Source organism: Diceros bicornis, chromosome 13 (genome assembly GCF_020826845.1).
Source record: "Diceros bicornis minor isolate mBicDic1 chromosome 13, mDicBic1.mat.cur, whole genome shotgun sequence".
NCBI classification, from domain to species: Eukaryota; Metazoa; Chordata; class Mammalia; order Perissodactyla; family Rhinocerotidae; genus Diceros; species Diceros bicornis.
In genome coordinates, this window is record NC_080752.1 from 38583903 (window position 1) to 38602274 (window position 18372).

General features: G+C 58.3%; 1 protein-coding gene across 11 annotated transcripts in view; it reads right to left on the minus strand.

The window, feature by feature from the left end:
• The window catches only part of HSPG2 (heparan sulfate proteoglycan 2), a 101480-nt gene that overhangs the window by 16506 nt on the left and 66602 nt on the right, over positions 1 to 18372 (minus strand). For 6 of the 11 annotated variants that reach the window (XM_058553165.1, XM_058553161.1, XM_058553159.1 and 3 more), the window contains 33 exons: positions 18139 to 18252; positions 16736 to 16863; positions 16543 to 16629; positions 15441 to 15499; positions 15083 to 15250; positions 14813 to 14923; positions 12780 to 12880; positions 12501 to 12681; positions 11587 to 11712; positions 11285 to 11437; positions 11063 to 11205; positions 10599 to 10734; positions 10361 to 10515; positions 10016 to 10166; positions 9102 to 9271; positions 8880 to 9015; positions 8261 to 8412; positions 7948 to 8083; positions 7699 to 7850; positions 6827 to 6962; positions 6484 to 6635; positions 5920 to 6058; positions 5672 to 5823; positions 4909 to 5044; positions 4640 to 4791; positions 4267 to 4405; positions 3517 to 3668; positions 3152 to 3299; positions 1929 to 2080; positions 1335 to 1476; positions 845 to 996; positions 325 to 466; positions 70 to 210 (listed from right to left, as the gene is read on the minus strand). In XM_058553165.1, coding sequence (XP_058409148.1) covers positions 70 to 210; positions 325 to 466; positions 845 to 996; positions 1335 to 1476; positions 1929 to 2080; positions 3152 to 3299; positions 3517 to 3668; positions 4267 to 4405; positions 4640 to 4791; positions 4909 to 5044; positions 5672 to 5823; positions 5920 to 6058; positions 6484 to 6635; positions 6827 to 6962; positions 7699 to 7850; positions 7948 to 8083; positions 8261 to 8412; positions 8880 to 9015; positions 9102 to 9271; positions 10016 to 10166; positions 10361 to 10515; positions 10599 to 10734; positions 11063 to 11205; positions 11285 to 11437; positions 11587 to 11712; positions 12501 to 12681; positions 12780 to 12880; positions 14813 to 14923; positions 15083 to 15250; positions 15441 to 15499; positions 16543 to 16629; positions 16736 to 16863; positions 18139 to 18252 — 4594 coding nt within the window. The remainder of the gene's footprint in view (positions 1 to 69; positions 211 to 324; positions 467 to 844; positions 997 to 1334; positions 1477 to 1928; positions 2081 to 3151; positions 3300 to 3516; positions 3669 to 4266; positions 4406 to 4639; positions 4792 to 4908; positions 5045 to 5671; positions 5824 to 5919; positions 6059 to 6483; positions 6636 to 6826; positions 6963 to 7698; positions 7851 to 7947; positions 8084 to 8260; positions 8413 to 8879; positions 9016 to 9101; positions 9272 to 10015; positions 10167 to 10360; positions 10516 to 10598; positions 10735 to 11062; positions 11206 to 11284; positions 11438 to 11586; positions 11713 to 12500; positions 12682 to 12779; positions 12881 to 14812; positions 14924 to 15082; positions 15251 to 15440; positions 15500 to 16542; positions 16630 to 16735; positions 16864 to 18138; positions 18253 to 18372) is intronic. The other 5 variants (XM_058553157.1, XM_058553167.1, XM_058553162.1 and 2 more) reach the window with 3 other exon arrangements.

An 18372-nucleotide genomic window follows, 5' to 3' on the forward strand; every position in this document is an offset into this window, starting at 1 on the left:
TCATCAGGCATTCCCACCTGCCTCCAGCCTCCCTCCCGCCCCCCTGCGTCCCACCCCCCACCGGCTCACCCTCCAGCTCTTGGTTCCGAGTCTTCCACTCCAGGCTGATGGGGGCTGCCCCGTCATGGATGAGGCACTTGAAGCTGGCGTCCTGGCCCTGCCGCACAGTGCTGCTGGGCGGGTCGATGGAGATGACGGGGCTCCTAAGGCCTGGGGGACGAGGCGGTGGAGGGCTGGGCTCAGCGCGGCTGGGTTGGCTCGACTCCCCTGCCTCAGCTCCAGGGTCCCCCTTCCTCCCCTGCCCAGGGCATCTGTCACACTCACGGTAGGAGGACTCCGCACTGGGGGGGACAGTGACTGTGAAGGAGGCCTCCTGCTCAGGCCCTGGGGTGCCAACCACGCGGCACACGTACTCGCCGGAGTCGGCGGGGGAGACGTGGTTGAGCCGCAGCCGGGAGCCGTGGGTCTGTCAGAGTGAGGAGGGGGCAGCCGTCAGGTGGAAACACTTGGGACAGGATAAGTCCCCAAGCCCAGCTGTGCCCCCTTGGGTCTTAGAAGCTCCAGGCTCCAGCTGGTGGGAATGAAGGAGCTTCACTCACAGAATCTTACGAGTCCAACCCACCCACTTTATAGAGGGGCAAACTGGCTCAGGAAACAATTCAGCAGCAGAGCAGTGAGAAAAACCCAGGTCTCAACTCCCAGGCTGGCAAACTCTTCCCCAAAAAGTATCCTATCCCCTGGGGTCCCCAAGCAGGCTGGGGTTTGCATGAGGCTTGGAGTGCAGAAGGCAACTGCAGGTCGAAACTTGCCTGCCCTGTAAACCTCCCCATCCTGGCCCCCATACCTGGTGCCGGGCGGGGAGGCTGCCCCCACGCTTGTGCCACGTGACCTGGGCGTGGGCCTGCCCAGGCACCACACAGTTCAGGTCCAGGGTCTGCCCTTCGGTCACATGAGAGGAGGAGGCCTCGATGTAGATGGGCTGGGCCAGTCCTGGGGCTGTGGGCAGAACGGGTGGGTAAGAAAGGCGGGGCTCCTGGGGGTGAAGGCAGGGACCTAGGGTGGTAGCAGTGAATGCTGACAGGTCCTCCTGGAGGTGCAGAGGCTTGAGAGTGACTGACACAGCTGAGCGCCCTTGACCTAAGAAGAGTCCCTGTTCCCTGGGGGCCAGCTTGCTGTGTTGAGACCCAGGGCTGGTCCCCAGTGGTCGGGGGAGGGGCTGGAGGACCTTCATGGAGCTGAGAGCCAGAGCCCCGCAGGGAGAGCAGGGAGGAGCAAGGCCAGGAAGGGGCTCCCCAGCCTGTGCCCCAGCATCGCCCACTGCTCCTGTCACTCACCAGGAATGGGGCGTGGGCTGGAGGCCTCAATTGTGACCAGGACAGAAGCCTCCAGGGTGCCCTGGCTGCTGCTCACTTGACATGAGTACTCGCCAGAGTCAGCTGGGGACACCTGGTTCAGCCTCAGCAGGGGGCCGTGGACCTGGCCAGGGTCAGGGCAAGAGTGGAGAGAGTGAGCTAGGGGGCCGGTGCCCAAGGCCTCCAGATGCCCAAGCCCTCTGGTCCCTCTTCCCTAGGACTGTCACAGACAGTTATGTAGGCTGCATCCTGTGAAAGGCGGCCCCCTTTGACATTAGACACTGTGGAGTATATTTATTAGGACATGTTTTCTGGTAGGAAGAAGTCCAGTGTCTTGAGTAAGAGATGTCCTTTTCTAATTAGCACCAAGGTGCTGGGGGCCAGTGGTGGCCCTGCCGTGCCCAGCCTGTTCTTGACCTCCTGACTCCCAGTGATTTCCTGCTGCAATTTCCCCGAAGCCCCGGATGTTGGGGTCACCTTCCCTCTGGGGCTGGGTTCAGGCAGGACTGCCCTCGCAGGAGGTGGGATGGGGTGGAGGAGGGAGTACCAACATCCTGCTTTTTCCAGCCCCCGTACCTGGTGCCGAGCGGGGAGGCTGCCCCCACGCCTGTGCCATGTGACCTGGGCGTGGGCCTGCCCGGGCACCACGCACTTCAGATCCAAGGTCTGCCCTTCGGCCACGTGGGAGGAGGAGGTCTCGATGCGGATGGGTGGGGCTCCGCCTGGGGCTGTGGGCACAGGAAGAGGTCAGTGAGCTGGGACTCGCACCCCTGTGCCCTCAATCCCCGCCCCTGGGTGTCCAGATATTCAGACTAGAGGCCATGGGGAGGTGGCCTTGACTCCCCCTTCCCCTTGCCTGAGGCCTGGAGTGGCTGGGCCAGCCTGGCAGGTAGAAGGACCTCATTCTCCCAGCCCCACCCCAGGCAATGGCTCCACCATCTCCTCCTGCGCTCCCAGCACCACTGGCGGCCAAGGCTCAGGGCCAGGCACCTGCACACAGATCACTAATGTTTCCCAAACTTGAGTACTGCATGGCTAAGAACCCAGACTCTGGGGCCAGACTGCCGGGGTTCAAGCCCAGCTCTGCCACGTATTAGTTGTGTGCCCTTCGGAGAGCCACTTCACCTCTCCGTGTCTCAGTCTCCCCGTCTGTAACATGGAGAAAACAATCATACCTACCTCAAAGCCTTACTGTGAGGATGCAATGAGGTATATGTGTAAATATAACGGGGCCCAGCACCTACTAAGTGCTGTATTTTGTCTATTACTTAGCAGTTTAGGTGCTGCTATCACGACGCCTGCTACAGCCATGTGCTCCCTGTGCTAGCAATTACTTTGCATTTTCCTTTCAACTGATTCACTCAAAAAAACCCTTAAATACTTAGTCCCATTGTAGGCAATGATTTCCGTGAAATCCTGACAGATTTGATGTGTTGCTGTTTTTTCCCTAATATACCACTATTAATATAAAAGATGTTTATCACCTAAAATCACCCTCTTGTGCCCCCCAGAGGTGCAGCTACAGCCTCTGGGAACTCACGTAATTGGTGCAAGAGCTACTATCCCCACTTCACAGATGAGGAAAGTGAAACGCAGAGAGGAGAAGTCCCTTGTCCCTTGTGCGACATCTCAGGTGTGGACAGAGGAGCTGGGACTCAAGCCCACGTATGCCAGACTCTGAAGTCCGTGCTCTAGGGCCTAGCGACGAAGCCCACTTGACCTGGCTCCCGCCCTCTGCCTGCTGATCCCCTCCCCACCTCCCTCTTCCAGCCTCCCAGCCCCACTGTAGGGACCCTCACCAGGGACGGGAACAGTGCCAGAGCCAGAGGCCTCGATGGTGACCAGGACCGAGGCCTCCAGGGGGCCAGAGCTGCTCACCACGCGGCACACGTACTCGCCCGAGTCAGCCGGGGACACGTGGTGCAACCGCAGCCGTGAGCCGTGGGCCTGAGCGGGGACAGGAAGGGGAGACAGAGAGCAGAGTGAGATGGCAGTCAAAATCCTTGAAGGCCGGGGGCCAGGGTCTAACCCCTGATCCAGATAGGCGCTGCATTCCACAGGGGCTCCCAGGCTTCCTTCCTGGGAGGAGCTTGGGGGATGGACCCCTAGCCAGGGCCCCCACATCCGCAGCCCTCTCACTGTTTCCTGCCCCCAACTCCCGTACCTGGTGGTGAGCAGGGAGGCTGCCCCCACGCCTGTGCCACGTGACCTGGGCGTGGGCCTGTCCAGGGACCACGCAGTTCAGATCCAGGGTCTGCCCTTCAGCCACGTGTGAAGATGACGACTCAATTCTGATGGGCACAGCACCGCCAGGGACTGGGGGCACAGAGACAGCAAGTAGGGGCTTTGGCCATTGTCAGATTTGGGAACAACTGGGACAGCGGGAGCCTCAACCACAGACACCCTCATCCCTCAAAGTAATAATAATAGCTAATACTTAATAGGCACCTACAGTGTGCCAGGCTCTGTTCTAAGCATCGTACGTGTGTTAACTCATTTAATCCTCACAAAGTTCATCAACTTTCTGTGACGACGGAAATGTCCCCTCATCTGCACTGTCCAATACGGTGGCTACTAGCTACATGTAGCTATTGAGCATTTGAAATGTGAGGATATGAACTTTAAATTGTAACTAATTTTAATTGCCACTTGTGGCTAGTGGCCAGTGTATTGAACACCTGTGAGGTGTGAATGACCGATATCTCCATTTCACTGGGAGAAAACTGAAGCTGAGAGGAGAGTAACTCAGCCAAGCCCCGTAGTGGCATGGGCAGGATTCGAACCCAGGCACCTTCCTGCAGAGCCTGGCCCTGGACCACCACCCTTGTCCGAGGGATCTGACTGCAGAGCTCCTCCTCTGCAGGGAGCACTGTGGCCTGAATCTCCCAGGCCCTTCTCGGCCTTCCTCACTCACCGGAGGGGCTGCCGGGGCGGGGGGAGACTGAGACCATGATGGAGGCCTCCTGGGCATCGATGTTGTTGTTGGCCCGACACACATACTCGCCCGAGTCAGCCACGGACATCTGGTGCAGCCGCAGGCGGGACCCGTGGGCCTGGGGGCGGTTGGGGAAGGAGGGGGAGAGGGAGTCGCAGGGCAGAGGGGTCACCGGCTGGCTCAGGCCTCCTCCCAGGCCTCCCTCGTCAGACCTCTGTCCACCCAGGGCAGGAGGGAGGATGGGCCCAGGACTGCCAGCTAATGCTTCGGGTTCTCTGCCCACAGGGCTGTCCCTGCACTGCCACCCCAGGAAGCAGGGGTTCTGCCCCACTGCCATGGCTCCTCTCTGTACCTGGTGTCGGGCGGGAAGGCTGCCCCCACGCTTGTACCATGTGATGGTGGCCTGGGGCTGCCCAGCGACCACGCAGTTTAGATCCAAGGTCTGCCCTTCGACCACTGTGGGGGATGAGGACTCGATCCTGATTGGTGGGGAGACGCTAGGCACTGGGGACAGAGAGGGACAGACCATGCAGCCAGAGTCAGACAGCAGTGACGGTGCCGGGGACTTCTCTGCCTCCCCCTGCACCCACGTGACCGGCCCCCTGCCCTACGTGCTCTCACCGTGGGGGGAGCCACTGCCCTGGATGGTGACGATGAGAGAGGTCTCCTGGGAGCCGGCACCGTTGCTGACATGACACACGTACTCGCCCGAGTCGGCTGGCGTCACCTGGGGGATCCGCAGCCGGGAGCCTACGATCTGAAGGGGAGCAAGTGTCAGTGGGTGGGGGCAGCCCCTCCACGTCTGCGGCGCTGCTGCTGCTGCCCCCAGACTCCGGGAGCCTCCCTGCCTTGCCTGGCCTCGGCCCCCACCCCGGCCTCCTTCAGAACTCCCTCTGTGGCCTCCTTGAGGCTCCCGGCTCGGGTAGACAGTGCCTCTAGCCTTGTACTGTTCTCATTCGCCAGCCCTGCAGAAAGCCCGCTGGGCCCTCCCCGGTGACTCCGCAGCACCCCACTGTGGCTTCTACTGCACTGCTGTCACATGGCATGTCTGCCTCACCCTCTGGCCTGTGAGCTCCCTGAGGGCAGGCACCTGTCTCATTCCATTTGGAATCCTTCAGTGCCAGGTGCAGGACTTGGCCTGGGGCAGGTTCTCAGGGAAATTTAGTGAGTGAATCATAGAATGTTCTGTTAAAAATACAGGATCCAATTGAGGTCAGTGGGACTATCTCCGTATCCTCAGCACTGGTTCAAGGCCCATCTAACAAGAACACTCAATGTTTGCTGAATGACTGAATGAGCACAGAGGCAGTGCCGAGAGCCCCTGCTGATTCCCATCAGGGCCAGTGCGCCCAGCTTTTGTCCTCCCTTCCCGCTGGCTCCATACCTGATGCCGGCTGGGTAGGCTGCCTCCACGCTTATACCAGGTGATGGTGTGGGGGGCTTGGCTGGTCACCAGGCAGTTGAGGTCCAGGGTATGTCCATTTGCCAGGGAGGATGAGGAGGACTCGATGCGGACGGGGTACACCACACCCTGGGCTGGGAGGGCGAGACGGGAGGCAAGGTGTGGGAGCCGCTGCGGGTGGAGTGGCCCCAGCAGCCCCCATGGTTTGCTACGACCCCTGAGACACTCACTGTGTGAGGGGCCGAAGCGCTGCTGGATGGTGACAAGGACTGAGGCTTCCTGGGTGCCCAAGCCGCTGACCACACGGCACACGTACTCCCCGGAGTCGGCTGGAGTCACCTGGGGCAGTCGCAGCCTCGAGCCGTGCACCTGCGGGGGGCAGGAGGGAAGCCGGCTCAGAGCCGGGCACTGGGGCTCACAGCCAGGCCGCTGCTCCCTTCCCTGGCCCCCGCCCAGCCTGGCCCTGCTAGCTGGAGCTTGAGGGGGGCTCTCCCAGGAGAACCACGATTCATGACCCTTCAGACCCCCTGCCCCAGTGTCGGGACCGGGGCTGGTGGGAAGAAGTGGGGGACCAGTATTTGTTGACATGTTACAGGGCAGGTGAGGGAGGCAATAGGAGCCCATTTGACAGATGAGGACGCTGAGGATCAGGGAAGTCAAACAACTGGCCTCAAGTCACAGAACAGGCAAGTGGCAGAGCAGCATCTGAACTTGAATGAGCCTGAATTCAAAGCCTGTCCTTATTCTGCAGAAACGAGGGGCCTTTACACTCCCGCCACCTCCCCAGCTCCTACCTGGTGCCGGGCGGGGAGGCTGCCTCCACGCTTGTGCCACATGATCTGGGCGTGGGCCTGCCCAGCAACCAGGCAGTTCAGATCCAGGGTCTGCCCTTCAGCGACGTGTGAGGAGGAGGACTCGATCCGGACTGGGGGGATGACCCCCAGCGCTGGGGACAGAGGGCAGAGGGTCAATCCCCGGCTGGGAGGGGACCAGGCGAGGTGGGTGTGAGTGGAGCTAGGGGCTATTGGTCTAGTGGGATCCTGCCATTGCAGAAGTGGGGAGCCCCGCTGCCGGAGTGGGAAGCCCCGCTGCCAGAGTGGGGGGTCCCCAGCCCTGCCCTCCCCCAGCACCACTCACCAGGGATAGAGCTTGCAGGCTCAATGGTGACCAGGACAGAGGCCTCCAGGGGAACCGAGCCACCTACCACGCGGCACACGTACTCGCCCGAGTCTGCTGGGGACACCTGGTGCAGCCTCAGCAGTGAGCCGTGGGTCTGGCCGGATGGAGACGAGGTCAGAGGGGGCCCTCGCGGGACCCCTGCAATCCTGCCTCACTCTCTGACCCCCGAGGCCTGGTCATCAGCTCTGGCCTGCTTAGGGATGGGGATGGACATCTCATCCCAGGAGTGAGGGTGGGCAAGAGGAGCCCTGGTGAACTGGGCAAACACTGACACCACATTCTATCAGTTCTAAGACATACTTCAGTGTCTCTGAAATCAAAATGCATCTTACAGTGAAGAATCTCACAATACAAATGGCAGCTTTTTTTTTCCTTAGAGATACATAAAACAATGGCACATCTTACAATCAATGCCACCCCAAATTTCACAAAATACGGTAATAATAATAGTCAGTAGTATTATGGTAATAATAACAGCTAGGAGCACTTTCTAGAGCAAGAGCTCTGAGCACTTTGTGTATACATTAATTCACTTCAACCTGAAGACAATTCTATAAGGTAGGTACTATTATTAGCATTTTATAGATGCTGAACGATGGCACAGAGAGTTAAGTAACTTGCCCAAGGTCACAAGCTAATGAGTGGTGGAAGTAGGATTCCTAGGCTGGCCGGTCCTAGAGTCTGAGTTCTAACCACTGCACCGCATACCTGTGCAATGGGGTTCAAGGCCTCCCCTGTCTCAGAGCAGCCTCCTGTCCTCCCCACCCCTGACCTCCACCACCCAGGGGCCCCCATTCCCTTCTTGGTCCATCCATCCCCCAGTCCTGTACCTGGTGCCGGGCAGGGAGGCTGCCCCCACGTTTGTGCCACGTGACCTGGGCATGGGCCTGCCCGGGCACCACGCAGTTCAGGTCCAGGGTCTGCCCTTCAGCCACATGGGAGGAGGAGGACTCGATGCGGATGGGCTGGGAGCCACCAGGAGCTGGGGGAGAAGGCGGTTACCAGCCACTCCAGGTCTCTGAAGCTGCCCCCACCTATCCCCTTTCTCCATCCCAGCCCATCCTAGTGGTCCCACTCACGGTAGGCGAAGTCGGCCCCCTGGGTCCTGGTGACTGTGACTATGATGGAGGCCTCCACACCATTGCTGGCCCTGCAAACATACTCGCCTGCGTCAGCTGGGGAGGCCTGGAAGATGTACAGGCGGGAGCCACGGACCTGGGCAGCCATGAGCAGGGTGTGAGTGGGGGGCTTCCCAGAGCCCAGCAGATGCCCCCACCCCTGACCCTGAGCTGGGAACTGCAAGCCCTTCAGCTCACGGGTGGGGACGCCTGCAACCCACCGTCCATAGCTCAGCCCTGACCGGTCCCCTTGCACCTTTCTGCCACTTTGTACCTGGTGCCGGGCGGGGAGGCTGCCTCCACGCTTGTACCACGTGACCTGGGCGTGGGCCTGCCCAGCAACCACACAGCTCAGATCCAGGGTCTGCCCCTCGGCCACTGTGGGGGATGAGGACTCGATCCTGACCGGTGGGATGGGTCCTGGGGCTGTGGGAACAGGGCTGAGGGTAGTAGATGCTCCCCAGAAGCAAGAGCAAGAGCCGTCCACCCTGGAGCCAGCTCAGCCTTGTCTCCGAAGCCAGGCCCACATGTTTGGGGGTGTGGTGGCTTGGGCTTGATGTCCTCAGCTGACAACCCCGAGGGGAGGGCTGCGGCAGGGGCCAAGCCTTGTAGAGGGAAGTGGGGAAGTGGGAGAGATGAGGTTAGTTGAGGCTGGCAGAGAAGAAGAGAGGGCAGAAGCAGAAACATGAGGAGTGACGTGGCCAGAGAGAAGAGTGATGGGAAGATGGTGGACTGCTCAGAGAAGTGGAGTCTGCCTGGGCGGGGACCTGTGGCCAGCTCCAGTGTGAGCCTCCTGACACCACCCCCCGGACAAGCAACAGAAGTCAGGAGGACCTCAGCACCTCAGAAGGCTCTCAGCCTCCTCCTGCTTGCTGTCATTGGCAGTCACTCACCAGGGATGGAGCCAGAGGCCTTGATGGAGACCAGGACGGAGGTCTCCAGGGGCCCAGAGCTCAGGACCACGCGGCACACGTACTCGCCTGAGTCAGCTGGGGACACCTGGTGCAGCCGCAGCAGCGAGCCGTGGGTCTGAGTGCAAACAGGGAGGGTTGGGATGGGGCCAGAGCTGCCCTATCCAACCCCTCCAACAGGCTGGCTCCAGGGGGCTGCCATACCTGGTGTCGGGCGGGGAGGCTGCCCCCACGCCTGTACCACATGACCTGGGCATGGGCCTGTCCGGGCACCACGCAGTTCAGGTCCAGTGTCTGTCCTTCAGCCACTTGGGAGGAGGAGGACTCGATGCGGATGGGCTGGGTGCTGCCTGGAGCTGGAGCTCCGCCAGGAGCTGGGGCACAGAGGGGCTGGTCACAGGCCTGGGCTCCTGAGCCCCAGTTCTGCAGCCCTGGGGCAGAGGGCCCTGGGATGTGACCAGGTCCTAGCTTGGGAGGGCAGATGTGAGGCCTTCCTGGGACTGGGACCACGCTCTTCCGTCTTCTGCCTCAGCATGGCCAGCCGGACCCCTGCCTCCCTGCCCAACCTCCAACTCGGAGCTTAGGGCCCATTTTCCCACCCATGACTTCTTGATCTGTGATGAGCTGCTCTGGCCTGCAGAGAACCAGAGACCTTTATCGCCCAGGCTGGGCCTAAGGATGCAGACGATAATGCTACACCCCCCTTCTATAGAGTGTTTGCCAAGTGCTTACACCACTTGGTGGTGGTATTGTCCCCATTTCACAGTTGAAGAAATTGAGGCCCCAAAAGATAAAATACGCAGTCCAAGGCTGATAAGGGGTAGAGCCAGGATTTGAACCCAGATCAGCCTGACTCCCAACTCAATGTTAACACTGACTCTGCTGCTTCCTGATGAGTTCTGAAAACAGTACCCGCATCATGGGGCCCCAAACAAGCCAGATCAACCTTCTGCCCACCCTCAGTCCCTCCTCTCCCCAGTCAGGGCGTAGAGGGTCAAAGCCTGCCCAGAGTGCCCCCCCTTGTCCTGATGTCATTGAAGAGGCCACAGGCACCTTCCCTGGGAACAGTGGGGAGATCCTAGGGCTTGGCCACTGCCCAGCCCCACTTGGCTCCTCACCTGGGGTGTAGCTGGGGCCCGAATGGGTGCTGTGGAGGACAGAGACGACGATGGAGGCCTCCTTGGGGCCTGACTCGCTCTCCACTCGGCACACGTATTCTCCAGAATCAGCTGGTGAAACCTCGGGGAGCCGCAGCCGGGAGCCGTGGACCTGGGCCAGGTGGGGACAGAGACGTGTGAGGCAGGGAAGGGGACCCACAGTCGCCACTCCTTCTGAGCCTCAGTGAGTCATTCATCAGGCTTCACTGGCTCCGGCTGAGCTGCCCCACGCTGGAGCTGAGGAGGGAGGGAAACAAGGGCCAGCCCCCTTCTTATGGAGTGTGTGAAGCTCAGGGACCCTCATACCTGGGCATGGGAAGGCAGGCTGCCTCCTCGCTTGTACCACGTGACCTGGCTGTGGGCCAGCCCTGTCACCACACAGTTGAGGTCCAGCGTCTGCCCTTCAGTCACAGAAGGCGATGAGGACTCAATCCTGACTGGCGGTGAGACGGCACCCGAGGCTGGGACCAGAGGAGGAGTGAGGAGGCCTCAGGGACACCCTGGCTTTCCCCCCCGACTCCCGCAGGCCCCGGAGGCCCCGAACCTGGAAGGACAACCACTTGGATCCGGGCCTGCGCCGTGCCCGCGGGGCTGGTGGCCACGCAGAGGTAGAAGCCGGCGTCAGCGGTCGTGATGGCTGGGATGAGCAGCGTGGCGATGTCTGTGCGCTCAGACCGGGCCTGCCACACAGCGAGAAGGGTCAGCTGCCCAAGAGGGCTGAGGCAGCCTGGCAAGGGCTAGCCAGCGAGGGTGGGCAGGGGGGTATAAAAGGCAGCGGCCAGCACAGAGCCAATATTAGGGCCCAGTTGGGCACCAAGGAGGGTGGAACCAGGCAGCAAAGCACAAGGCTGACACTGCTCCTTGCAGGATGTCTGAGCAGGCTGCCATCTTGGAAGTGAAGAGAACCAGAAGCAGAGGAGAAGGGGTAGGGAGTGGAGGTGGGAGGGGCGGGTGGGGAGTGCGGGGACTCTGCTGAGCCGGTGGCATGGCCCAGAGGGATCTCCTCACCTGCGGGGGGAGGCTGCCCCCTTCCTTCCTCCAGGTGATGGTGGCGCTGGGCACCCCTGCGGCCCTGCAGTACAGCCTGACAGTGCGGCCTTCGTGCACCTGGGTCCTCTCCGGGCTCACCTGGACCCTGGGCCTGTTGCCCCCTGCAGACAGAGCCCTGTGAGAACAGCATTCTGGGCTGCCCACATGCTCCCAGCCCCAGCCTCAGCCCCATCCTCTCACCGTGCACATGGAGCACGGCCCTGGCCACGTGCTGCCCGGCGCTGCTGTAGGCACGGCACAGGTACTGGGCCTGGTCTGAGGGCTCGACGGCCGGCAGGCGCAGGATGCCGCCATGGATTTGTGCCTTCTGAGGGAGCTGGCCACCAGGACCCCCTGACGTGGAGAAGTGGGGTCAGCACCCACTGGGACTGGCGTTGCCACAGCACCCCCAGAGGTTGTAGACCCCACAGCCTAGAGTCCTGCCCCCGGCATCCCACATCTGGGAGAGCCCGCCCTGAATGTCGTTGCTGTCACAGCCTCACCTGTCCACTCGAGGGTGGGCGTGGGGTTCCCCGTGGCGCTGCAGCGGAACTCGGCCAGCTGCCCAGGCTGCACTGTGAGCTGCGGCGGGTGGATGGAGACCACAGGGGCGGACGGGGTGCCCGAGGCTGACGGGAAAGGAGGAAGAACATGTGGTGAGGTGGGGAGTGTCTTCTGAGCCACGGCAACAGCCTCCTTGCTGCTCTTTGCTTCCATTCTAGCCTCTCATGGCCGTCTGCCCACAGAGCAGCCAGATGGAGCCTTTACAACGTCAATGGGATCTTGTTCTCCACTTAAGGCCTGTCCATGCCTCCCTACTGCTTTTAGAATAAAATCCAGACTCCCTGCTGTGACCCACCATGTACCACATGCACTCACCTCTGCCCACATCTTCAAGCTCCTCACCCACTCTCCCTCCCACAGCTCCAGTCACGCTGGCCGTGCTCGTCCTCAAACACCTCAACATGCTCCTGCTTCAGTGCCTTTGCACATCCTGCTTCCTCTGCCAAGAACACTCTCTGCCAGCTCTTTAAGTGGCACCTTTGCTTCCTTCAGGTCTCAGCTCAGACGTCACCTCCTCAGAGAGGCCCTCCTCGACCACCCCACGTAAAATAGCTCACCCTTCTCCTACCTCATCACTCTGTTTATTCCTATCCCAGCACTCATCACTGGGCATAACTGTCTTGTTTGTTCATTTGTTCCCATGCTTATTGTCTCCCTACTAGAACATGTACTGTGTGCGGGAGGGCAGAGCTCCTGTCTGTCCTTCTATCTCTCGTTTCTTCAGAGTCTAGGCCAGGACCTGGTGTACCCCAGATGCTCAGAAACCGCCAGTTTCTAAAGAAATGGTCGCTGGTCCCAGTGGGCATGGGGGAAGGTGGGGTGGGCGGGTCAGGTATGGAAAGGAGCAGTGTACCTTGCACATGCAGGGTGGCTGTGCCCTGGTCCATGGCGAACATGTTGGAGCCAGTGCACACGTAGGTGCCCGCGTCACTCGGCTGGACATTGCGAATGGTCAGGATGCCATTGAAATCCATGGCTCGGGCTGGCAGTTTCCCATTGTGCAGGCGGGTCCACACCAGGGTGTAAGCTGGAGACTGCAGGCGGGGCGAGGAGCATGGAGTGGGGGTCAAGGGTGGGGCTCGGAGACCCCAGAAGACAGATCCTCCCTGATGCCATGCCCTGCTCTGCCCACCTTGCTTTTGGCTGTGCAGATGAAGGTGACGTCGGCTCCGGGGCGCACACTCTGGCTCCGCTGCTCCTCCACTGTCACTGTGATGGGCTTGCTTGGAGCCTCTGTGGGGACAGAAGGCCCACAGTGAGCTGGGTGCTGGCCAGGTCCCTGTCCTGTTTAGATTCCATCCCACTCCTTGGTGCCTCTCTCCCTCATCCCGGCCGAACCCCACTGTCCACCTTCTCGCTGCTGGCCGGGAGCAGCCAGCGGGCTGTGACTGGAGAACATCACACCATGAGTCCACGTGGCTCTAGTTCACAATCACAGACCACAAATGAGCTCTTAACACTCCACACTTCACTCCAACTGGGTTTCTTTGTCTGGTTTGAGTTTCTATCCTCCCAAACAATTATTTCACACCTCCTACCAACTTCCCCACCCGCCCGAACCCTCCTTCCACTTTCATAGCTAATGGCTTCAACTCACACTGGTTGAGAAAATGGAAACTACTAGTCAGGAATTTTCCCATCTTCCCAAATCTTCCAACCTCCCTCCTTCCCGGTCCCTGAAGGATGAGACTTCTCCCCCTCCCCTGCCCTACCCCTGCGTTCTGAGCACTGGAGCCCCTCCCAAGGACTCCATCCCTCTCCTGCTACCTCAGTCTCTCCTCTCCCTCTCCATAGGATCATTCTGCCTCTCAGAACATGTGTTCTAGAACTTTCCATCTCTGAAAACGCCCCCTTGACCCCATGCCCCCCCCAGCTACTGTGCCATTTCTTGGCCTCCCTTCAGAGCCAAGACTCTTAAACGAGTTGTCTACACTTGCTGCCTTCCCATCCATTCTCTGCTTCACTCCAATCTGGTTTCTACTCCTTCTCTCCACTGAAAACAGCTCTTGTCAAAGCCTGACCTCCAAGGCTTATTTCTTTGCCCGTATCTGACTTCCCTGGGGTGTCTGGTGAGCCGGCCACTGTCTCCTTTCCCCTCGTGACTTCCGACACACCACCTGCCCTGGTCTCCTCCTCCCTGGCTGCGCCTGCTCAGTCTCTTTTGCTATTCTCCCTCTTCAACATGACATGCTCAAGTTGGAGCTCCTTGGGACTCGGTCCTGGGCCCTGTCCTCGAGTCACACTCTCCCTGGGTAATTTCATCCTGCCTCACAGCTTTCAACACCTTCCCTATGCCAACAGCTCCCAAATTAATTTCTCCGGCCAGAGCCTCTTTCCTGAGTTCCAGACTCACATATCCAAATGCTTGCCTGATGGACCTACTTAGACATTTCCCCAAACATCTCAAACTGTAACAGGTCCAAAACCAAACTTGTGATTCCCTCTGACCTGCTTGTAGCAGGTGCTGCTGGTGCCCTGCCCATGTCCCCTTGCCCTGTCACTTCAGAGCACACCTGCCTAACTTCTGCCAGCCACTGCACGAGGGCATTCTCTGGCCACTGGAGGCCACTGCACCTGCCCAAGCAGAATGCAGGGGAATCGATGCTCCTGGAAGAGGCCTCAATCAATGGCTGACAGGAGCTGGTGCACACACACCTCAGCTCCCTTGACCCCGGGCTGGGCAACTCCAAGGTGCACGTTTTACTCTGGAGTTTTCCAGAGTTTCCTCGGCTGCACACTGAACAACAGCTGCTCATGGTGGTAACTTGTTCATAACACATCCTTAATAGGGTACCTTCTCTTCCGTGTCTCACTTCACCTCCCAAATAAACTAGTTGCATGGAAATCCTTATCTCAGACTCTGCTTTGGGGGAGCCCAAGTGAAGATACCCTCCTATTGAGCCTCTCATCTCAGTAAATGGCACTCCATTTGCCCAACTACGGGAATCCAGCTGGGCATCATCCTCTTCCTCAGTGACCACAATCAAGACCTGCCAATTCTGCCTCTAAAACCAGTCTTCACTCCATTACCTCTCTCCATCTCCATAGCCAGTGCCCTCATCCAGGCAACCACCATCCCTGCCAGTAGATGAATGCACCAGCTGCCTGTGTCTGCAGTCCAGCCCAGCACAGAAAGTCTTGGGGACGGGGGAAGTAGGGACTCACCAGTGACCAGCAGCTCTGCCCGGCTGCTATTAGCATGATGGAGATTTCGACAGGTGCAAATGTAGACTCCAGCATCCGAGGGCTGGACGCTGGGGAAGTGGAGCTCAGAGCCTGGTGGGGAGTGGATGGGAGCTTGTCAGTGCAGATACGCTCCTTCTCCCACCCAACCCTATGGGTAAGGATAGGATCCAGTAGGGCAGGGACAGGCCTGTGCCTCCCCTCCCACTGGGTGGCTCACAGGGCTGAGGGGGCCTGGGGGGCAATGGGTACCTTGATGTCGCTGCTGGGTGCTGCTGGGCACGGGCCGCCCATCCTCACGAGACCAGTAGAAGTAGTGGGGTGGGCTCCCACTGACCTGGCACCGCAAGGAGTGGGGGCCACCTTGGGGTACTATGCTTCGAGCTGGATGCACCTGGACCACCAGTGGGGCTTGGTCTGCTGGAGGAGGGACAGAAGTGGCCATTCAGGCAAGAGGCCCCCAGCATGCAGCATTGTCTCAGATATCTCAGCCCTCCCAAAGATTGGCATGCCCCACCCTTGGCCCTGTCCCCTAGACCTAGTATTTTTCAAACTCCCTAGGCTCCCTGCCTTGCCCATCACCCCAATCTGGGACCAAAGTCCTACTTACCCTGTGGCAGGCACCGGCCCCCACGCACATTGGGGTTACCCATGTAACCTGGGGCACACCTGTAAGGAAGAATGAGGACCAGCTCTGTCAGGCCCCAGGGGACCCAGTGCCTCACAGTGGACTTGGGGAGCCAGAAGCCCAGCCAGCTGCCCAGTGTGGGGTGAAGAGGCTCAGAGCTCTGGAAGGACTTCAGAGGCCCCAACACAGGGCCTCACTGAGCTGAGAAAGGGGAGTGTAAGGGAACGTCAGCAGGGTGGATAACAGGGGTGGCAAGGCCTTTATTCTCCAGAAAATAATTCATTCAACAAACGTTTATTAAGCAACTACTATGCTAGGTTATGGAAATACAACAGTGAACACGATGAAGTCCCTGCTCTTAAGGAACTCACCAGCATGAGAAACCAACATGGAAACTATGTAATCGAGAGTGAGGAACATGTATGGGTGCTGTGAGGGCATTGGGGGCGGGGGTGTGGCACTAATCTAGCCCTGAGAATCAGGAGGCTTCCCAGAGGATGGGACTACTGAGCTGTTATATTTCCTTGGACAGACTGTACTCTTCAGAGAACTTATCACTGTTCGTAATTATATATTTGTATGATTACTTGCTGTCTTGTCTCCCATTACAGGTGGTAGACTCCATCAGGGCTGGGACTGAATCTGTTTTGTTCACCACTTTATCTCCAACACCTTGGCACACTGCATGGCACACAGTAGATGCTCAATAAGGATGTGCTGAATGAGTAAATGAAGCTGAGCCTTGAAGGCTAAACAGGAGTTAGCCAGGAAGGGGTGGTTTGAGGGTGAAGAATGTTCCATGTAGAAGGGATGGCACATGAAAGACCCGAACATCAAGAAGTCAAGAAGTTAAGCTCAGCCAGAGTAAAAGTTGGGTGTCAGAAGTGGGATGAGACTGAAGAATGAGAAGGCTAGGTGAAGAGCTTGGGCTTGTCCCAAGGACACTGGGGAAACTTGAAAGGGTTTTGGGTAGGGGAGGGACATAATCCCAGTAGGGACCTTTCTGAGCAACAGCACCCAGGGCTCTTACCTAGGAGTCTACCATACACCCCCCTCCCTTCACCCCTCCTATTTGCAAACTTACTGCTCACAGTACTGGCCAGTGTAGCCAGGCTCACAGGCCGTGCAGCGGTACCCACCAGCTCCCAGGCTCTCACAGGTGCGGGAGAACCTGGGATAGGGGAGGCAATGGTCAGGCCATGGCACGCCCACTCCCCACCTTGCTCCTTCCACTTCTGTCCCCAAATCTTCCTTGGGCCTTGAGCAAGGGCACCCACATGTTCTCTGGGTTGGTCAGCGGGCAGGCACAGGGCTGGCAGTCCTCAGGTGTCCCAGCTGTGGCATCTCCATAGTAGCCAGGAGCACACAGCTCGCAGAACTCCCCAGCGGCATTGTGTTGGCATTGCTGTGAGGCACAAGGATGTTAGCCACTCACCATTTGGAAAATTTCTCAAAAACTGTACAATTTTGCAATCCCTTGATCTAGAAATTCCATGTTTGTGAGCTTATTTTAAAGAAACAGCTGTGGAAGGGCACAAAGATTTCACTACAAGATGTTCATCTCAGTCGTGCTTATAAAAGCAAAATGCCAGAAACAAACCATGAATAGGGAACTGGATAAATTAAAAAGAATATTCACCCAAACAGCTATCAAAAAGGATGATGTTGATTGCATTTCTCACATTTTTCTAAATGTTTATTTACTTATTTTTTCCCCTAAAGCCCCAGTAGATAGTTGTATGTCATAGCCGCACATCCTTCTAGTTGCTGTATGTGGGACGCGGCCTCAGCGTGGCCAGAGAAGCGGTGCACCGGTGCGCGCCTGGGATCCGAACCCGGGCCGCCAGCAGCGGAGCGCGCGCACTTAGCCGCTAAGCCACGGGGCCAGCCCTCTCACATTTTTCTACCTAAACACCTGTAATACCAGAAGAAAGTAATGATATACATTTGGGTATGTGGGGGCAGAGCTTTGAAAGTACATGCTTCATTGTAACAACACGTGTGGGTTTTATATCGTCCTCCAAAGAGATCCTTGTTTGTTCTATTAACACAGCATGTCCTTTGCTCCCTGTTTAGCTTATGGCTGTCAACCACCCAGGCCTTGACTACAGACCCTGGAGGGCTGTACACACTCCACTCTGAAAAACTCAGGTATAAAAAAGTATCTAATGATACAGAATGATGCTCATGAACTTGTAAGTGAAAAAAGTTGGCCATCAAACACGACGATCCTGTTTATTTGTAAAATGAAAGATACATTAATATGTGTAAATATTTGCCCAGAAAAACAGCAAAAGAGCTCCACACTCTAATGCTGACCGTGATTATCTGCAGGTGGTAGGATTGCAGGGAATTTTTATTTTCTTTTTGAGTTATCTCTATAATCTGATTCTTCTACAGAGAATAGGCGTCATTTTGGTGATAAGAAATAGCAAGAACTCAAGTTTTCTTCATAAAGAAGGATGTTATTCCATAGTTCTGGCCACCTCACCAGGCCTGCAGCCCCTTGGTGACCAGACCTGCTGGTCCAGGCGCTTTGTCCCTCAGGCCGTGCCTCACGACCTTGCCCCTGGACTCAGGCCTCCTTACCAAGCCCCCACCTCCCTATCCCACAGCCAGCCCTGGACCCCACCCAGACCCAGCCAAGCTGACCCCTGCCCTGGCCCTGCTTGCACCTTACCGAGCAGGCTCCCGTCTCTGGGTGGCACAGGTCCGAGTGGCCATTGCATTCACACAACTCACAGTGGCCGAGGTAGAGCCCACTCCCAGTGCGCGTGTAGCCCGGGGCACAGTCCTGGGGGAGAGAGAAGAGGGGTTGGTCTCTACCTCCAATGCGTTCCATCTGGAGCCAACAGACCCAGAACCCCACTCCCTCCATCCCCCGTCCATCATCCCGACTCCCAGTGGCTCTTAG